This window comes from Lepus europaeus, chromosome 6 (assembly GCF_033115175.1).
Source record: "Lepus europaeus isolate LE1 chromosome 6, mLepTim1.pri, whole genome shotgun sequence".
Taxonomy (NCBI): domain Eukaryota; kingdom Metazoa; phylum Chordata; class Mammalia; order Lagomorpha; family Leporidae; genus Lepus; species Lepus europaeus.
The window spans coordinates 105616543-105637867 of NC_084832.1; the positions used below are offsets into that span (position 1 = coordinate 105616543).

Below are 21325 nucleotides of genomic sequence, written 5' to 3' on the forward strand. Positions count from 1 at the left end.
GTTTTTCCATGGTGAAAAGGGAGGTGACGAAGGTTGCTGAGTCTCACGCACTCCCAAGGCACAGACTCAACTGAAACTTCCCAAGGGAATGCGGCGACCTCCAAGGAAAAGGTATCCCGGAGCTTCTAGTCTGACCCCGAAGTCATCCAGCTTTCTAAATCTGTTTTCTCCTCCAAAAAGCAAGGAGGGTGAGACTACCCGGCCTCTAAGACCCTGCCGGTTCTTCGGTAACACAGCCCTACACAGCTGCATTAAATGGCCAACCTCAGGGTGCTGGCTTCTCGGACCTTTTAAGCTAGAAGCTGCGGGGTGGGGTGCTGAGCAGACCTGGAGAGAGCTTGGGGCGAGAAATGAGACTGGAGCCCCGGGAAACTTTAACCTGTGCCTGAGAAACCCAAACACCCTCGCCAGGTGCCTACTGTGTGCGGCGCGCTGCAAACAGACGGTACACTCGCGCGGCAAGCTTGTGAGGTAGGCAGTACTGTCTCCATTTTTAAAACGAAGCCGAAGCTTACACGCACCAAGCGCCTGGCCCAAGATGGCCCAGGCAGTAAGGATGCAGGGAGGACTCAGATCCAGTCTGTCCGATACCAAACCCCACGCGCATTTCACAGCCCACGCCGCCTTATACGTCCGTCTCGTTCCAGTCTTACTGCTAAGCCCACGTCGTAGCTGTCGCCTGTCCCAGTGACCCGACGAGGCGCGCGGGGCTCGGCGCGGCGGAGGGCCGTGGGCGTGCGCGCGGGCGTGGCGGCCGAGGCGCCTCCCCCAGGCGCGGCGCCCCCGGCGGCTCCCACCTTTCCAGGTCCCAGCCCCGCGGCGAACTACACTTCCCGGCGAGACGCGGGCGCGCGCACGCGCACCGGGGCCTCCACCATGGCGACCGTGCTGTCCAGGGCGCTCAAGCTCCCGGGTAAGAAGGCGTCGCAGCCCCTCGACCCCCCTGCCCACGCCGGGCTTGGGAAGACGGGGAGGCGAGGCTGTCGGGGCAAGGCCGTGCGAGGCTTGGGCGCGGCTGCTGGCGCCCGGAGGCGACGCGGGCGCAGTCCCCGCGGGCTGGGGGGTCCCCGGCGGATCGGGGGTTGCAGGCGCGCGGCAATGCTAGGAGACCCCGGGGAAGGGCGGCCGGGGGCGCGCGGGGCGGGTGACCGGGAGCCGACGGCAGCTGCTCCGGCGGTGACCGTCAGAGCGCGCGTCGCCGGCGTCTCCTGCGAAGGGTTGGGGAAGGGAGCATCCTTCCCCCGAGCGCCGAGGACGAGGTACCGCGGAGGACTGCGGCAGCTTCTGCCCTGTCCCGGATCTGGGCGGGAGCAGGGGGCGACCGGACAGCTAGTGACCCTCCGTGGGACGGCCTCTCCCCGTAGGGACAGCAGTGACGCAGCCCCGAGCTAGGTGGGACAGGTATGTCCCTTCCCAGTTTACAGAAGGGGAAAATGGGAAAATTAGGAAAATGGCTAATTAGGTTGTCCGGGGTCACCCAGGCAGTACTGGAAACCTTGAACCTCAGGGGTCTTTTGTCTGTAGATCCCGAGCTTTTGACACCACTTGGTCAGCCCCTGGCTGTCCAGGCCGAGCATGGGGAATGGTTTGGCACCTGTAAGCTGCAACGAATGTGTGCAATGTTCTTTAAGGAAACACTAGTGCCGGTAACAACTTCCAGAGCTGCTTCAGTACTTTGGGCAGCAGCTCCACGCTTTTATTTATTTATTTTTCCTTTCATTTCTCTCTCGAGCCGTCAGAATAGGACTGTACAGTTAGAAACCTGCTATTTTGATAGAAGTGTATGCATTCTGCCTGTGTAAATTGTAAACATGAAGGCTTTCGAAAAACTTGCTGTTCTGCCTCAATAAATGTTGACCATTGGAGATAACCCCGTGTTTGCAGGTAGCTTAAGTTGTTAGAGGGAAAAACAGTTGCTTTCGCTGGCATGGTTAGAAAGGGCTGGCTGGGTGTTGCAGTATCCAGTGTGAGGTTACCGGGGCCTTACACAGTGCCGGTGTGCTAGGGCCTAACAGTCTGCAGCATTGGAACAGGCCTGGTGCCTGGGATGATGACACATTGAGTGAGCGTATGATGAGCATAAGTGCCTGTTCCCAGACTTCACGACCTGGGACAGATTCGTTGTTCACAAGGGCTCCCAGGGACATTGGAAGGAACGTTGATAATATCTATCTTGGAATGTGTGCGTAACATTGACATGAAATGGAAGACATGTCCCTATACTTGCAGGATTGGTTTGCTTTGAAGAGGATAGCCTTAGTGTAGGGGCAATGAAATGTTAGATGTGCTTAGTTTTCTTTCTTCTTATCCTTTATCATTAAAAAAATTTTTTTTTCAGCATAGGCAATTGTTATTCTTTGATAATGAGAATACAAGAAAGTCTTGCTTTAGAAACTCTTGAGTTGTGGCATTGTTACTGTCGGTAACTAGGGCTAGGTAAAAGGATTCCTGTAGCCTTGCCCTTGGACCTGGGTGTGAAGGGATGTCATGCTGTGGCTGTATGTGTAGCCTTTTATGTGAACTGAGCTTTCTTTTCAATTGTACTTTTGTCTCCCTCCTGTACCTTCTCCCTTCTACTCAAAATACAAGTTTTAGCTTTTATATTAGATAGGAGTTGCTTTCTTACAGTTCTCTCTGGGTACCCTATAATTGGGGCTGTGGAACTGCTGTTTGGGCTGCTGTGTCATATTACCTTGATTAACAGCCTGACTATTTGTGTGTGTGTGTAAGGGAAAACAGAGCAGAATGGCAGCTAAGAGAAGACGGGCTCAGGTTCAGATCCAGCCTTCAGCTAATTAATTCCTTAATCCCAGCAAGCTTTAGTTTTCTGATCTGCAATAATAGAGTCGCTATGGAACAGTCACTTTCTGCACATGCTAATCTACATATTTACCTGTTCGGAATAGTAAAAGGGATGAATGTACTTAAGAGGCTTATTTTTTTTAAAATTTTTTTTTTTTAATTTTTGACAGGCAGAGTGGACAGTGAGAGAGAGACAGAGAGAAAGGTCTTCCTTTGCCTTTGGTTCATCCTCCAATGGCCGCCGCGGCTGGCGCACTGCGGCCGGCGCACCATGCTGATCCGAAGGCAGGAGCCAGGTGCTTCTCCTGGTCTCCCATAGGGTGCAGGGCCCAAGGACTTGGGCCATCCTCCACTGCACTCCCGGGCCACAGCACAGAGCTGGCAAGAGGCTTATTATTAGCCTTTGATACGGTTGATGACTCAGTAAATGTTAGCTATTGTTATTAGCGCCATGCTCACTGATGAGTGTGATACCTGAAGAAGGCCCGAAGCAGTCATGAGTGAGCTAATGATGGCAACCTCAGGAGGAAGGAGCAGTTTCTAGGAATGTATTTCAGCGGCTCCCATCCTTTCACCAAGTGCAGGATGGAAAGCTGGCTCTCATGCATCAGGTGAGGTTAATTAGTAACAGGCGCATAGTGTTGACATGCGTAAAGCCTGTGGCACAGTTATCCTGCTTTAAAGTTTGAAGGTCAAACACTGAAGGGGCTATGAAAGCATAATATTATTGTTAAGGTTTGTTTTATTATGTGTAACCTAGAGTGATTATGTGCCCTTAGATAAACTGTGCCATGATATGAATTACTTACCTTTAGTTGCACTAAAGTGTATGGTATAATAAATGTATAGAAAATCATATATTATAGAATTAATAGCCTTTGGTAGCGTGCCATGAAAAACATTTGGGGATGGTATAATTGCATCACTTTCTCATTTATGTTTGCCTCTGCATCGCTTTGTAAATGCTGTTAACCAACACCCCTAGTCTACTCAAGAGGAAAACCAGTGGTGGTAGAAATCTCATTTATATTGATGTATTGTGGGAGTGCCCTCCCCCTTATTCTTGAAAACTTTTGCATTCATTAAAAATCTGGGTTGTGGGGCAGGTGCTATGGCATAACATATGCCTCTCCCCTCTCCCCTCCTCCCCTCTCCCCTCTCCCCTTTCCCCTCTCCCTCTCCCTCTCCCTTCTCCCAAGTATAACTTTCAAATAAATAGATAAATCTTAAAAAAAAAAATCTGGGCCGTGGCAGAAAGCAACAAGAGTAAGGGCTGAGTGTCCTAAGCTTGAAGGGTGGAGTTGGTATCAGGCTCCTCAGCGTGAGTAGGACTGAAGGAAACTCAAAGGGCTTCTTCGTGCTTTCTTCTCTCCTGTTGTCTTTATGTGCGTATACAGAGGGAGAAAATGTTTAGTTAGGGTTTCTCTAATCAAAACCTGCAGTCCTGGAGCAGGTTAGCGTAGTAGTTGAGATACCCGCATCCCACACGAGAGTGCCTGGGTTGGATTCCCGCCTCTGGCTCTGGTTCCTGACTGGAGCTTTCTGCCAGTGCAGACCTTGGGAGGCAGCAGTGATGGGTCCCTGCCACTCATAAGGGAGACTTAGGTTGTGTTCCAGCTTCTGGCTTTATCCCTAGCCCAGCCCTCTCTGTTGTGGGCATTTGGAGAGTGGATCTTCTTTCAGTCGTCTGTCTCTCTCTGTCTCTATGCCTCTCAAAAAAAAAAAAAAAAAAAAAAAAAAGAACTGGCAGTCTGTAATAACAGGCTGAGGCTTGTTTTTACATGATCTGAATTATATATAACATGTTAGTGTCAAAATAAGTGGTTAGCCTTCTTGAAAGTTTGGTGAAGAACTGGCCCTGAATCACCTGTGGTCTTCCAGAGGAAGACACAGGAGACGGGTAGCTCTGAGGTCTCTCACGCTGGCCTTTGTGCTTCAAAGCCAACATGGCCAGGTCAGAGTTCTGGAACTTTTGCCATGTGTTCTTTCTCTGAGGATGTGTTAGGTATTGCCCCGTCTTTCAGCATTGTGTGTTCCTGGGGAGAACTTGCCTGTGCTTTGTTTCCATCCTTGGTGACTTCACTGTTTCCTTTGGCCTGGCTGCCCTGTAGGATTCCTTTTTGTCCTTGAATTCCAGGATGTGTCTCGAAAGTGACAATTTTGTGTGCATTTGTTTGGGGACTCTGTGAACCCTTTACTCTGCAGCTTTAGGGCTTTATTGCAGGAACTTATAAAAACATCTCTTTGAAATATTGCTTTTGGTTTCATTTTCTTTTCTGTTCTTCAGTTATACCCATATTGGCTTACTGTTTTCTCAGTATCTGTCACTTTCTGGTCTTTTTAAAGCCTTGATCTTTTCTATGGGAGCCACACAGGTAGCCAGTATAGACTATAAAGCCAGACTGCCAGGGTTTGAACTTACTTGCTGTTTAACCATGGCTCACTTGCTTCAACTTCCAAACTTCAGTTTCCACATCTCCAAAATGGAGGTTGTGCGTCCATCTTGAAGAGTTATTTGGATTTACTGAGAGAAGACATGGAAGGGGCTGGAAGAGTGGATATTAAGTGCTCATTGATGTTACTTCCATTTTGTTTTCCTTTTGCCTTAATTTTCACGTGGTTATCCTTTGTGTCTCAGACTCTGTGTTTTGGCAATGTCTAATTCTTTTTGTTGATTCCCACAATGCTTTTTTTTCTTTTTTTTTAAATTAAAAAAAATTTTTTTAAAATTTATTTGACAGAGTTAGACAGTGAGGGAGAGAGACAGAGAGAAAGGTCTTCCTTCCGTTGGTTCACTCCCCAAGTGGCCGCCATGGCTGGTGCGCTGTGCTGATCTGAAGCCAGGAGCCAGGTGCTTCCTCCTGGCCTCCCATGCAGGTGCAGGGCCCAAGCACAGAGAGCTGGACTGGAAGAGGAGCAACTGGGACTAGAACTGGTGCCCATATGGGATGCCGGCGCCGCAGGCGGAGGATTAGTGAAGTGAGCCAAGCGCCGGCCCATCATGCTTTCTTTTCTAAACTCATTGTATTATTTTCTCCTGCTGTTTCACCTTGCCCTGCTTGTTTACTTTTTGCCTTTTCAATTGAATTGTCATTTCTTCTTAGAAAGATGATATCATCCCATGAATGCTTATTTCAGCGGAAACCATTTTTAATTTCTTGAACTCTGTAGAGTGTTCACTGTTTCTTCCATCTTGGTATCATTGCCCAGCATTTGTTCTTCGGCTGATTTTGTTTGCTTTATTTCACTATAATTTCTTCCTTGAATATTTGCAGAACTCTGAAGAATCTCTGGAATGAGTACTAATGGTAGCGGTTCCTTGCTGATTAATGCTTGAATTTGTTGTTTTCCAGCTAGCAATTGGCTGATGCCTGGGCAGAAGGGAGCAGGAACTGAATCTAGGCTAACAGATCCTTTTCCCACTGCTCTTCCTTGTCCTGGCTAGCCGGAGGCTACCTCCTTGTCACAGGTCTTGGAGTGCTGATGGAGTGTTTGCTTCTGTTTGTTGTGCCAGTTATCCATGTATTGCCCTGAACTCCAAATTCACCTTTGTTTCTTGATCTCTGAAAGGGAATCTGGGCCCTTTTCAATGTCAACTTTGTCTTTCTTTGGTTATTGTCTGTTTGCTCCCTTCTTTATATTGGCTCGCCTGTCGTTGCTTAATAATTTTATAATGTGAAACTTAACCCTCTTTGAGTTTGTTACTGACCTGTGTTTCTTGATGGGTCTAGTATGCTTGTTTCTCTCTTTCTTTCTGTGTTTTTTTAAGAGCCTCTTCAGAACTGATTGTGCCCCCAGTTACTTTCCTGACCTGGTGTCCTGTCAACTTTCCTTCTTGTAAAGATGTCAGCTTGCAGTGTTTCCCAATCAGTCTTACCTCGCTTTTGACTACAGGGTGTTGAAGGGGGTTATTGGTGCTTCGGGGACCCCCGTCCTTGTCTTTCCAAGCGGGAGATGACTGGTTGGGCTCTGTGTCACAAGGGAGGTAGTGTAACTTGTTGGTGAGAGCAAGTGGATTCTGCAGTGAAATACCTGGTTTGAATCCTGGCTTTTCTTCTTGTTAGTGCTGTGATCTTAGATAGCAGTTTACCTCTGTTTTTTAGATTTCTTCTTGATAAAATGAGGATAATACCCACCATGTAGGGTTGTGAGGATTAAATGAAGGAATACATGTGAAATAATTAGACCAGTACCCAGGATAGTAGGCACTCAGTGAGTTTTCAGTTATCATCATTATCATTAATTCTTTTTTTTTTTTTTTTGACAGGCAGAGTGGACAGTGAGAGAGAGAGACAGAAAGAAAGGTCTTCCTTTTCCGTTGGTTCACCCCTCAATGGCCGTTGCAACCGGCGCATTGCAGCTGGTGCACCGCGCTGATCCAAAGCCAGGAGCCAGGTGCTTCTCCTGGTCTCCCATGTGGGTACAGGGCCCAAGCACTCGGGCCATCCTCCACTGCCTTCCCGGGAGAGCTGGCCTGGAAGAGGGGCAGCCAGGACAGAATCCGGCGCCCCAACCGGGACTAGAACCGGGTGCGCCGGCGCCGTAGGCAGAGGATTAGCCTATTGAGCTGCGGCGCTGGTCCATCATCATTAATTCTTTGAACCCTGCTCATTGCTTAAGATCTGCAGAAATATTTGCCAACTCTTACTGTGCTTCCTCAATTCTTAGGAATCTTTTTTTTTTTTTTTTGTAGGTTTTTTTTTTTTTTTTTTTTTTTTTTCTCGAAAGGCACAGAGAAAGAGAACAAGGGAGCTCCTGTCTGCTGGTCCACTCCCTAAATGCCTGTAATGGTTGGGGTTGGGCCAAGTTGAAGCCAGGATTCAGGAGTTCAATCCAGGTCTCACCTATGGGTGGCAGGGACCCAACTATTTAGGCTATCACTGCTCTCTCCCAGGGTTTGCGTTAGCAGGAACCTGGAATTGCGGGCAGATCTGAGACTCAAGTCCAGGTACTCCAGTGCGGGATGTGAGCATCCTAATTGCTGTCTCAACCACTGCCCCAAATGTGCACCTCTGGTTCCATTCAGGAGTAGTTGTTCATAAGTAGTTGTTTGGAAATGAAGCTGTTTTCTTTCTTTCCCCCATTTTATTTGAAGGAAGAGAGTATGTCAGAAATGCCTTCCTTTGCCATCATCAATTAGAAACCTGTAATTTTTCCACAAAGACTAATTCAGTAGCAGCTGCCATCCCTCTCAAGGGTTGTTTATGAAGTATTATTAAGGATTTTTAAAAGATTTTACATTTTTGTAGCGTATAGAACCAATTCCTTCTTGCCTGTGAACTATCATTGACTAATATAATGTGATAAAAATGAGTTTCCTTTCAATTCTTTTGTTAGCGGGTATTTTATTAATGCTACCACTTGGTAAAGATGCTGTTTTAGGCTGGTGTGATTGTTGCAAATATGGAAACTGATTAGTGAGATTGAATTAAGTAGATGTTGATACTGAATTTTTCACTTGATACTAAAAATCCAATTGCACAATTATAGAATGGTCTGAGTGTGTGTTTAAATGTCTGGGAGTTTTGCTTGAATTGGTGATGTGCTGTGACTGCCAACAGAACTGAGATTACAGTAATTGCTTGGTAGCGTATTTTCTGGAATAGGGAGAATTGTCCTTCCCTCCTGTTCTCTGGAGACTGAACCAGCAAATGGAAAACCTCTCTCTCTCCTCTCTCTCTCTCTCTCTCTCTCTCTCTCCCTGCCTCTCTATAACCCTGCCTTTCAAATGAATAAATAAATCTTAGAAAATAAAGCAACCTCTTTAGAACATATTGGAGTTATTTTAATAACTTGTGGCTATGTTTGCAAATTATTACAAATATCTGGGATGGTTAGGGAATGGTGTGCACTAATTAATAAAATAATTGATTTGTAATAAAATAATTTGATTTGTAGAGCAGCAATGTGAGTTGTAGGAACTGTCCTGAACCTGATGACCTTATGGCATACCCTGGAAGTACTGTTTTGAATTATGTTCCTAATAATAGGTTTATTTTCTTATAATTTGTTCCTTTAAAAATTAAATTTAATATTTATTAGATAAAATGATTAGCTTTGATAATGAAATAAATATCTTCCTTTTTATGGAAAGTAGTAAATGTTGCAAAAGTACTTCTTTGGATATTCATTTTTAAAAAACAGTCATTAATTGATTTAGTATGTACCAAATACTAAACTTCACACTGGAGTTTGCCCACCTCTGGCCTCCATGCAGTGTTTTATTACTTCATTCCCTGTGTTGAGCAAACAGATATAATCTATGAAATGACATCATCGCAGTGACCCAGAGACAGAGATTCGTACCAGGAATTCTTCTTGGCATCGGTGTTTATATTAGCACTTAAGACACCGCTTGGGATGCCTGCATCCCAGATCTGAGTGCTGGGCTTGGCTCCCAGCTCCGCTCCTGATTCCAGCTTCTGCAAATACACATCCCGGGAAGCAGCAGGTGATGGCTCAGGTAACTGAGTCCCTCCCACCCACCGTGGTGACTCCACAGTGAATTCTGTTTCCACCTTGTCCTGACTGCAGCCTTGGTTTGTTATGGTCATTTAGATTAGGGAGTGAACCAGGGGTTAGAAATGCTTCCTTTCTCCCTCCTTTCCTCTCTCTCTCTTTCTCTTTCTCTCTCTCTCTTCCCTCCTCCTCCCTTCCCTTTCTCCTCTCTCCCCTCCCCTTTCCATCTCCCCTCTCCCCTCCCCTCTTCCCTTCCCTCCTCTCTCCTCTTCTCTCTCCCCTTTCTCCTCTTCTCCCTCCCCTTTCCATCTCCCCCTTCCTCCCTCCCCCTCTCCCTGCTTTTTTAATCAACTGGGTTATGTTTTATTTATTTGTTTTTCAATTTCTGAGCAAAAGATTATACAAAAAAGTTTGTTAGTACAGTTAATTTCCAGAAAACAGAAACTTTCTTGGTTCTAGCATGAAGCAAGGCTGTAAAATCATTCAGTGAGGGCCAATGGGTGGAGGGGTGCACTCAAGTTCCCTGTGATTTCTCTCTCTCAGCCACCCCAAACCAACGTACAGTCAAAGTAAAGCGCGGAGCTTGCTTTGCACACCAGCCTCAGGACAGGTCCTCCAAGCTGCACTCCTGCTCCGCTGCCCACCCTCCCCCCAGCACTATGGGGGCAGGGCACTGGCATCACAGCGGGAGCAGAGGCGAGGTTTCCGTGAGGCACCTCCAGCTGACGTGCAGCATTAACTAAGCTGTTTCCATAGAAACACTTGGGAAGCCAGAAATACTGGACTGCGAGGAGCAGCGCACAGAGCAGAATTGTTCTCGAAAGTCTCCCAGGAAGGATTAGCATATCACAGCCCTAAGGAAGTCTGGCAGCCTGCACGGTGGGTGTATGGGAAGTTGATTCAGGGGCCATGGTGTTGTTTATTACTGAGATGCCAGCAAGTGAGAGTATTCTTGAAGATTTCTTTCTTTTTTATTTATTTGAAAGAACAACAGAGAGAAAAGGAGAGAGAGAGAGAGGAAAGGACACTGAGAGAGAGAGAGAGAGATCTTTCATCTTTTCATCCCCAGATAGCTGGGATTGGGCCAGTTTGAAGCCAGGAGCCTGGAACTCCGTTTGAGTCTCCTACTTTGGTGGTAGGGACCATTGCCATTGCTTTCCCAGGAGTTTTAGCAGGGAGCTAGATGGGAAGTAGACTAGTTGGGACTCAGATTGGCACTTCCTGTGGTAGGGGGTTAACCTGCTGTGCCACAGTGCTGATCCCACTGGAAGTCTGCTGATTTCTCTGTCTTAACCTCAGGGAGGCAGTCATTCTGGAGCACTATGCTTTTCTTTGTCCCTCCAGCCCTCTCCCTCACCCCATTGCTGGTGTATGTTTTACGAGAGCCACCCAAGCCCAGGCCTGATTTTTTTCCATGTGTCCTCCTAGGTGTTTGCAGTTGCCATATGTATGAGGGGTATTCAAAAAGTTCATGGAAAATGCCTATGATGAAAAAGTTATGCATGGATTTCAAATGTTTTTGCCGCAAAAAAAGAAAAAAAAACCCTTGTCATTTCATTTCCTGCTAATTGTTTGATGTATCCTTATATTAGTTTTTTGATACTATAATGAAATAGCCAAGGCTGATGCTTGATCAAAAGAAGAGATTTATTTAGCTCATGGTTCTGGAGGCTAAAAGCCTAGGACTGGGTGGCCCCATCGACTTGGCCTCTGGTACAGGCCCCCTGGCTGCATCCCATCACAGCACATGACATCTTGGGAGAGGGAAGATCCCATGGTGAGACCAGAGGCAGAAAGGGGAGGGGCCTGACTTGTTCTTTTGTGCAGAGGTGAGGAATGTCCAGCCCATCAACTGTATATGGCCTGCAAAATCATTTAGTTTGACCCTGCCAAGGCAACTGCAGGCAGGACTCAAAATTCAGTACATCCACAGCAGGCTGATTTTTGGATTGATGATTTTCTGTGGACTGTGAAGGGTATTATAAATGTGTAAATGGCTCTTGGCAGACAAAAGGTTCGCCACCCTTGTTGTGTAGCAACCCCCTTGTGGGAGCTAACTCAGGGTCTCGTGAGACCTACATTAATCCCTTCCCAGGATCCTTACAATCTCTCAACATCTCCACCGTGAAGACCAAGCTCTCCACAGTGAACCGTGGGGGCCACACTCAAGCCCTGTCCTCATGCTTGGTGAGAACTTCTTCCTAGGCCTCCCTGACCCCCCTGTCCTGGTGTCTTTCAGGGAAGAAGAGCCCAGACCTAGGGGAGTACGATCCCCTCACACAGGCGGACAGCGACGAGAGCGAGGACGATCTTGTGCTTAACTTGCAGCAGAAGAACGGAGGAGTCAAAAATGGCAAGAGTGCACTGGGGGAAGCCCCCGAGCCTGACTCAGACGTGGAGGCTGCAGGGGCCGCAAAACCACACCTTTCAGAAGTCACTGCGGAGGGGTTCCCCTCCGAGCCCCTTGGGGGCCTGGAGCAGAAGACGACGTCCTCGCTTGTGTCCTACGTGCGCACGTCTGTCTTTCTGCTAGCGTTGGGGGTCTCCATGATCCTGGTTCTCCTGTGTGCTTTCCTGATCCCCTGTCCCCCCCGAGATCTGCATAGCACTTGGAGCCGCCGCTTGGGCTCCCAGGCAGGTGAGCTGCAGGATCTTCCACCCTAGTTCTGTAAAACTTCATGGTCTGTCTGATTGCCAAAAATTTCCCTCCAAGTCTTACAAACTGACGTGTGTCCTACAGCATTCTGCTTGGTGTGTGTGTCGGGGAGGCGGGTAGTGGTGGGAAGGAGGTGAAGACTGGAAATAAAACCACCAAATGGAGTTTACACCTGTAGACTCTTGGGAATCGCTCTTTTGTGTTGTCTTCACTGAATTGCATCAGGTTGGCACTGGGTTGCTGGTTCCTGGAATGCAAAGCTGCAGGAGGGCCATTTACAGAGGAGTAAAGCCCAAGGCCAGCCCGGCTGAGGGCTGCTGCCCGTCTCCAGTCCCCGGGGCCTCTGCTGACCTCATTTAGGTTTGAAAATCATCTCATGTAAAAGCGAGTTGTCGTCTTTTCTATGATTTTTGTCTCTCTTTGGACAGCTTTAGTTAACACTTCTTGCTCTGGACTGGGGATTGTATGGGAGCCCTGCTGAGCAGCCCTGTCACTTGTCTGCTGTAGAGGGCTGTCCCCAGGCTCCTTGCATGGTCTTGATTTGGAAATATTTTATCTCTGATCACAGTTGAGTTCACTTCTGGAAAAGATGTTGTCTTCGTCTTTCGTTTCTCCTAAGGCTATCATAACTTACGTGTGTAATATTTATATGCTGGGTGAAGATTCATAACAAGGTATGGGTATATCCCCCACCCAGCTTAAGTTCTAGAACATTCTTGAGACCTTTGTGGTTCCTCCTGACCACATCCTACTCTGCCTAGCAGAGGGTTCTGCTATCCTGCATTTGGTGTGGGTTGCTCCTTTTCTTTAACGTTTTACCACACCGATAATAAGAGTGAGGCCAGCTTTTCCTGGGAATGTTTTATTTGCATTTATGGCATTTCTGCATTGCTGGCTTCTCCAACCCCCTGCCTGGGATATATAAAGCCAAAAGCAAACCCGGGGCACTAATTAAATTGTCATGCCTTGGGTCTTAAAGTCTCTAGCTGGTCTGTCTTCTCTGCACCTTTCTTACGTTCGGTTTCTGTATAATGTGCAGGGTTTTTCAGTATACTCAGTGGGAAGAATAGGGAGAAGCAAATGTGTCTTGTGAGGACCAGGAAGTCTGCCCGATTTCTCTGCAGGCACCACCTGCTTTCTAGCTTGGCAGCAGAGAACTGGCTGGCAGCACATGCCCAGGACCTTTTTCTTGATTCTGTGTGTTTCAGGTGGGGACCTGTCTCCCTTGGAATTGGCTGATGTGAACGGAGATGGCCTGCGTGATGTTCTCCTCTCCTTTGTGACATCAAGGAATGGGAGTGCAGTTGGTAAGAGACATCTTCTTTTGGTTGTTGTTATTGTTTTTTTTTTATATAAAGATTTACTTATTCATTTGAAAGAGTTATAGAAAGAGAGAGAGAGAGAGATCTTCTGTCCTCTGGTTCACTCCCCAAATGGCTGCAATGGCCAGGGCTGGACCAGGCTGAAGCCAGGAGCCAGGAGCTTCATCTGTGTCTCACACATGGGTGCAGGGGACCAAACACTTGGGCCATCTTCCACTACTTTCCTAGGCCATTAGCAGGGATAGCAGGGAGCTGGATTGGAAGTGGAGCAGCCAGAACTTGAACTGTTGCCCATATGGGATGCCAGTGCTGCAGATGGCGACTTTACCTGCTATGCCACAGCACAGGCCCCTGTTGTTTTTTTAACGATTTATTTATTGGAAAGGTAGAGTGACAGATATCTTTCATCCATTGGTTCACACCTCAAATGCCCACAGTAGCTGGGGCCAGGCTGAGCCAATGCCAGGAATCAGGAACTCAAGTTGAGTCTCCCAAGCGGGTAGCAAGGACTCAAGTGTTTTAGCCAACATCTTCTGCTTCCCAAGAGCAGTAGCAGGGGAGCTGGCCTGGAAGCTGAGTAGTCAGGACTTGAACCAGCACTCCAGTATGGGATCCCATACAGTGGCTTAACCTGCTGTGCCACAGGGCCCAGCCCAGAGGTGTCTTTGAGGCTGCTATAGGGGACGGTGAGCTAAGAGAAAGCCATCGGAGTTTTGTCCCTAGGAGCACTGCAAAAGAGAGTCTGCTGTGAGTAGAAAGTCACCCAGCTGCCATGCATGGGAACCCTGCATTTAAAAGTTCAGTGCAAGACATCTGAGAGAGGTACAGCTGGAGGGGACTATTAGTGGTCACCCAGGCCAATGAAGAAAAAGCCAGAGAGGAGTGACTTATCCACATACCTCAGTAACTTAGGGTTCTCAAGTCCTCTCCCAGTTCTGTTTACATCACTTCTTAGAGTATAAAGCACACTACCTCTGTACTTCCTCTTGCTCTTGGATCACACAGCTTTGCACACATACATCGTGGCTGGATGTTTTCCTTTTCCTACTCAGTTTACTCTTCTTCTTCTTTTTTTTTTTTTTTTACAGGCAGAGTGGATAGTGAGAGAGAGAGACAGAGAGAAAGGTCTTCCTTTTGCCGTTGGTTCACCCTCCAATGGCCGCCGCGGTAGGCGCGCTGCGGCCAGCACACCGCGCTGATCCGATGGCAGGAGCCAGGTGCTTCTCCTAGTCTCCCATGGGGTGCAGGGCCCAAGGACTTGGGCCATCCTCCACTGTACTCCCTGGCCACAGCAGAGAGCTGGCCTGGAAGAGGGGCAACCGGGACAGGATCGGTGCCCTGACCGGGACTAGAACCCAGTGTGCCGGCGCCGCTAGGCGGAGGATTAGCCTAGTGAGCCGCGGCGCCGGCCAGTTTACTCTTCTAACTCTGCTCTGTATTTTGGGACATGGACACCGACCTGTGGCTTCCACCTGATCTAGGCCAGTAGGGCGCATGGGCAAGAAATTGTGGGGACCCTGCTGGGCTCCCTGCAGGGTGGCAACATCTGTGACTGCGGCACGTAGCTCATCTCAGGGTGGTCTGCTTACAGGATTTTCTTCTGTATTGCAAGAGTTATTTCCTCTCCTTGTCCCTATGGGCCTGCAAGCAGTAACAGTTCTCAGGCACTGTTCTGTCATTTGGGTGCCCCAACACGCTGCTCAGATCTTAGTACAGAATCTCCTTATTAAGCCTTCCACTGCTGTTTGGGAGACCCCAGCTGCTACATGCATGCACTGAACAAAGGGTTGCATTTCTAGTGTGGGTACGCAGGGCTTTCTGTTTGTCCTGAAGCCCCACTAAAGCAGAGCGGAGCTGCATTCTGTAAGCTGATGCAGGAACTCTAGCTGGAGGCCAAGGATGCCAAGTCACTACTCTTTAATCATTAAGGCCAGAGTGGGGAACTTTTTTCCTGCCAAGGGCTTTTTGGATATTTATAACATCATTTGCCAGCCATGCAAAATTATCAACTGAAAAATTACCCTGCTATAAATGTATTAAACTTCGAGCCCTGTTTGCAGTTGCTTTGGTAGGGTCAGACCATGTAATTTCATGGGCCTATAGAGCCCAAGGGCTGGACATTCCCCATCCCTGAGTCAGGCCCTGGAAGAAACATCCAGGTAAGTTTTGGAGATGTGATATATTGACGCACCCTGGGCAGGGATCTATCACAGAGACAACCTGCAACCTAGAGGTGGATTTTCAGATTATAGAACCCTGATTCCATTTTTTCTACTTGTGAACCTTTGCCATAAAATTTCCTCCTTCAGGGCCAGCTTTGTGGCATAGCAGTTTAAGTCGCTGCCTGTGATGCTTGCGGGCTGGTGCTGGTTTGAGTCTGTGCTCCACTTCCGATCCAGCTCCCTGCTAATGTGCCCGAGAAAGCAGTGGAAGATGGCCCAAGTACTTGAGTCCTTGCATCCATGTGGGAGATCTGGATGAAAATCCTGACTACCAGCTTTGGCCTGGCCCAACCCTTGTTGTTTTGGCCAGCTGGGGAGTGAACCACTGGATGGAAGATCTCTCTCTTTCTCTTTGTCTCTGCTTTTTCTGTAACTCTGCCTTTCAAATAAATAAATAAATTTTTCAAAAAAAAATTTCCCCTATCAGGTTTCTCAGAGATTTTTGTAGTCAGTTGGTATTTTATGTGGTGTACTGCATATCAAGACTGATGATGGCAGGGCCATGGGATGGATACAGTGTGGACCAGCCTGATTTGCCCACAGATCATAACAATGATAGCTGGCTTGTGGTGCTGTCTGTATGCTATGCGCAATTTTAAGCATGTGACATCTGTGGATCAATTTATCCCTCAGTACACTCCTAGGAGGTAGAGTGACATTATGATCCCCTTCTGTAGACCATGGCAAGGCCAGGGAACTTGTCCCAAGGCTCACAGCTGGTAAATGGTAGAGCTGGGATTCAGATCCAGGAGTCTGACTCCAGAGTTCATGACCTTAACTCTCAAGTCAAACTGCTCTGCCCTTAACCTACTAAGCTCTGTGTCACTGCACAGAGGGACTGAGTATTTTTTTTTTTTTAAGATTTTATTTACTTATTTGAGAGGTAGAGTTACAGACAGTGAGAGGGAGAGACAGAGAGAAAGGTCTTCCTTCCATTGATTCACTCCCCAAATTTGCCACCAGAGCTGCACCAATCCAAAGCCCGGAGCCAGGTGCGTCTTCCTGGTCTCCCATGTGGGTGCAGGGGCCCAAGCATTGGGGCCATCTTCTACTGCTTTCCCAGGCCATAGCAGGGAGCTGGACTGGAAGAGGAGCAGATGGGACTAGAACCAGCACCCACGTAGGATGCTGGCGCCATAGGCGGAGGATTAACCTACTGTGCCACAGCGCTAGCCCAAGGGGCTGAGTTTTTAATTTGTTCACCTGTTTATTGATTCATTCACATTTTGAATACCTGTGGTATGACAGGTGCTATGTGCCTTGTCTGGGGGTTTGCTGGTGTTACAGAGTGCTAAACAAGTGGAGCCTGGTCTCTGCCTCAACCAGCTGTGGTCCCATGGGGAAGGGACCACCATCAGCACCTAGGAAAGGAATTGACATGGAATCAGCAGGACCCTTAAGAAGGAAGAGCAGCCCAGGTTATTAATCTTAGCCTTGTTGAGGTGTCTGGAGGCTAACACATGTGACCACTGTTGTCACATCTGTCTGCTTCAGACAGTGAGCCACAGTTTGTCACTTGTTCTTAGGTCCCAGATTTAATTAGTGATACCAGGAAGAAAGAGAATAAAGCTCTAAAGCATATGTTTCCTTATTGGTATCAGTTGTTGCTCCAAGTGGGAGGTGTATGAGATGATTCAAGGAGCCCCTGTTCTAAAAGTGAAAGTAAAACTGGCAGAAGGAAAGATACTATTCTGATATCTTACCAAGGGACATGCAGGCTTACTGACCACAAAGGTGAGTGTCTCGTCCCTGGGGGCTACCCTGGGACCTGCGGGTTAGGTTTCCTGACTGGGGCCAATTCAGTGGATTCCATGGACCTCTAGACAGCAATACCTTTTGATGTGCTAGATCAGTCTCATGTTTCTGAGCATACATTTCCTCCTTGGTTATTTGTTCCCCATAGCTGCTTTGCCGTATTGTTGATTTTGCTCCTTTCTTTTATTGAGCAAATGATGGATTGTTACATGAGCTAGGCACTTTGCAAGGGGCTGAGGATACAGAAGTGAAGGAGACACTTTCTCCTTGAGGATGTCACTGTTTAGTGGGAGTGGTGTGTGTGGGGGGGCAGACAGGTGCACAGATGTGTCAGGAGAGGTGCGAAGTGCAGAAGTGGATGAGGCAGTGCCGAGGGGGCCTCAGCATCTTGTTTTCCTGAGAAGTGTGTTGGGCAGAGGTGGCAGGTCCTCACTGTTGCTGGACTTATAGGAGGGCGGCGAGCATTCTGTGTGAGGGGCTGTCCTTCTGCCTTCCGCTTTCAACTTCCTGGCCCCCTGCTCATCTCTGCCTCTCCCGTCTCTGCCTCTGTTTCCTTCTTGCCTCTCAGGTGTCTCCAGGCCAGCTGCTAATCTGGTGTGCCTCTCCGGCATGAATGGCAGTGCACTGTGGTCCAGTCCCCTTCCCGAGGAGGCTCGAGAGATCACGTGTTTGGACCTGATGCCTGGAAGCCTGGCTGAGACCACCTGCCTTGTGACAGGGACACACAAGATGCTGAGTGCATTCAATGCAACCTCAGGTAAGGAGCGTTTGCCGCACAAAACCCTGAACCGTAACTTTGGATTAGAACAGCTCAGTGGGGAGGGGACATTTCCATGCTAACATGGCAGGAAATCTGATTTACTGCTTGGGAAGGTAGATATTAAGGGAATCAGGGAAAAGGTTGGACAGATTGAGTAAACAGAGCCACGGTTCAACCTGTTTGGTGATAAGACGGGGCTGACCTGAGTTACCCTACCAGAAACTACCCTGAGGCCTCTGGTTTATGAATAGCCCCCCCCCTCTGTTCTCTCACAGAAGACAACTGAGCTTTGTCTCTTCATACTTGATGCAGGTTAGTTTTGTGCATAAACTTGGACAGCAGCCACTTAAAATCTGTCAGTGAAGAAAGCAAGGTGTGCAGAGGCATATGGACTTGGCATTTTAGCATCTTGTTGCACTTAGATGTGAATGTACTTCAAAAAGTTTGTGGAAGGACCAGTGCTGTGGCATGATGGGTAAAGCCATTGCCTGTGACGTCAGCATCCCATAAGGCACCAGTTCAAGTCCTGGCTGCTCCACTTATGATCAAGCTCCCTGCTAATGCACCTGGGAATGCAGCAGAAGATGGCCCAGGTGCTTGAGGTTCTGCACCCATGTGGGAGACTCGGAAGAAGCTCCTGGTTCCTGGCTTCAGATCAGCCCATCTTCAGCTATTGGAGCCATTTGAGGAGTGAAATGGTGGATGGAAGATCTCTCTGTCTTTCCCTCTGTCTCTCTGTAACTCTGCCTTACAAATAAATAAATCTTTAACAACAACAATGAAAGTTTGGAAAATGGAATAAAAAAGCAAATTTATTTTGGTGCAAAAAATTTTGAAATCCATGCACATGAGGAGTCTTAAAAAGGATCATGGAAAAATGAGTATTATGAAAAATGTATGCATGGGTTGAAAAGTGTTTTGCAGTAAAATAAACTTTAAAAGTTATTTTTGTTTTATTTGAAAGAGAGAACGAGTCTGAACACTTGATTTTCTATCTACTGGTTCACTTCCCAAATGCTTACATCAGCTAGGGCTGGTAAGGCTGAAATCAAGAGTCCCCCACATGGGTACCAGGAGCTCAGTTATGTGAGCATCACCTGCTGCCTCCCAGGGTGTGCATTAGCAGGAAGCTGGAATTGGAAGCGGAGCCAGAACTTGAACTAGGCATGTGGGTCCCCTAGGTGAGGTGTTAACCACTATGCCAAAAGTATGCCCCAACTTGGCTTTTAACCATTTTCCTCTAAACTTAAAATACCCTCTTATATGACAAAAAGAATGAAAAAAGAAATGTAATGAAGCCTCTTTACAGAATCTTAAACACAGGATAATATGCTTGTAACACCTTGGACCATACATGCAAGAAGCTGCATAAATTATGACATTCTTCTCAGTCTTAGCAGTGGGAAATTGGTAGTGCGATATTTTTGAGTGAAAAAAATGGAAATACAGTGAACTCTAGAACTGAGAGCATCTTGAACACCTCCTGTGATTTCTCTGATGGTTGCCCCTGCACGGTCCCTTAATAATTGTAAAAACCTCCGTCAGGTCAATTCCTTCTCCCCGGAAAGTGGCCGTTCTCTCTTGGGGCCACTGCAGCACCTCCCTCTTGTGTAACAGATCCAGATGTGAAGTTATTACATGGATTTGTTAGCTGAATCCTTAAGGATTTCTGATCACAATCCCTGCTCCCTTACTCCTCTGTAAGATGAAAACTAAAGGAAAAGAAAGTAGGAGGCTGTGGGCTTCTCTTTTCTGTCCTGCGTGTGTTGGCCCGTCTTTCCCAGAGGCAGGAAGCAGTAATGGTGACCAGCCTGTTTGTCTTTCTCTAGGGAAAGCCATTTGGACTTTAAACCCCAGCTCCTTGTCTAATGGCACCTTGGCCGCCCCAGTTGCAGTGCTGCCGGACTTGGATGAAGACGGCGTCAGGGATCTTGTGGTCCTGGCCATCGGGGAAGTGCAGGTACACTCTGGGATGTGGCTAGTGTTTCTTACAGGGAATGCTTGCATTTTAGTTCTCTCTGTTCCTAGTGTTGTTGTAAATGCTGTTTGAAACTTCCTTTTTTCAAGGGGTTAGGTTTATTTATTTATTTATTTATTTATTTTTTGGACAGGCAGAGTGGATAGTGAGAGAGACAGAGAGAAAGGTCTTCCTTTATCGTTGGTTCACCCTCCAATGGCCGCTGCAGCTGATCATCGCGCTGATCCGAAGCCAGGAGCCAGGTGCTTCTCCTGGTCTCCCATGCGGGTGCAGGGCCCAAGCACTTGGGCCATCCTCTACTGCCTTCCTGGGCCATAGCAGAGAGCTGGCCTGGAAGAGGGGCAACCAGGATAGAATCCAGCACCCAAACTGGGGCTAGAACCCTGTGTGCTGGTGCCGCAAGGTGGAGGATTAGCCTGTTAAACCATGGCGCTGGCCAAGGGATTAGGTTTAAATACATCTTTGTGGGAGATTGAGTGCATAAATAACCTCTATAAACCCATCTCTCCCAGCATTCTCATTGTGATTCCATGGACTGTTGGGTAGTGGATCTTTGGAGCCATCTCAGATTGCATCAAACTCCCCTTCACCACCTCAAAGCCTTGTGGCCTTGGACAAGTCATGGAACTATCCAACCTCCTGTTTCTCCATCTGTAGAATGGGAATATCTTTTCTCCTTGTAGGATTGTTGTGTTAATTAGTGTTAGCATATTAAATGACCTGGTGTAGTGCCTGTTGTTTTTTTTTTTTTTTTGCCAGTTATAAATATTGTTAGTTTTACTGTGTTACATATATTGAAATTTTATAGGACAGACTGATAGGCAGTTGATAGAGAACAAAAATCTAAGTCAAGTGATGAAACAGTGATCAAAGAAAGGAGGTTGTGGCACTTGTCTGGGCAGTGGCAAGATGCTTTGCTGCTAGTCCAGTGGCTGTGGGATTACAGTGTGGAATCATGCTTTGCTAGAACTTCCTTGCCCTGGAGTCAGTTATTCTGTGCATAGATAACGATAATTGGTGTCTTTCTCCAAATTGCAGGAAGTAATACATTACAAACAGAATTACATCAATTTTAAGTTTTTATTCCTGGAGCTTTTTTTTTTAGAGCTTTTGTCAGTTTCTCTAGGACTTTTCTGCAGACTTCTTAGTGTGAATCTGCCAGAGAAATGTTGGGGGCAAAAGAACTGGACACCTGGCAAAGAGGACTCATCTTTGTGGAAGATTACGGATGCAGATAATTTTGTCTCATTTGATAGCGTTTCTTAATTTTAGCAGAGCGTGTGTTTACTGTTGTGTTTTCTCATTCTGCATATATGGAATAGTTACAAATTCTGCAAGCAGGGCCCAGTGTGGTGGCACAGCAGGTTAAGC

At 47.4% G+C, this 21325-nt stretch overlaps 1 protein-coding gene across 1 annotated transcript in view; it reads left to right on the top strand.

The window, feature by feature from the left end:
- Window positions 1-830: 830 nt before the first annotated feature.
- The window catches only part of FAM234B (family with sequence similarity 234 member B), a 41476-nt gene continuing 20981 nt past the window's right edge, over window positions 831-21325 (top strand). Inside the window, exons 1-5 of the mRNA XM_062194855.1 lie at window positions 831-913; window positions 11501-11899; window positions 13126-13224; window positions 17785-17973; window positions 19806-19936. Coding sequence (XP_062050839.1) covers window positions 877-913; window positions 11501-11899; window positions 13126-13224; window positions 17785-17973; window positions 19806-19936 — 855 coding nt within the window. The 5' untranslated portion in view covers window positions 831-876. The remainder of the gene's footprint in view (window positions 914-11500; window positions 11900-13125; window positions 13225-17784; window positions 17974-19805; window positions 19937-21325) is intronic.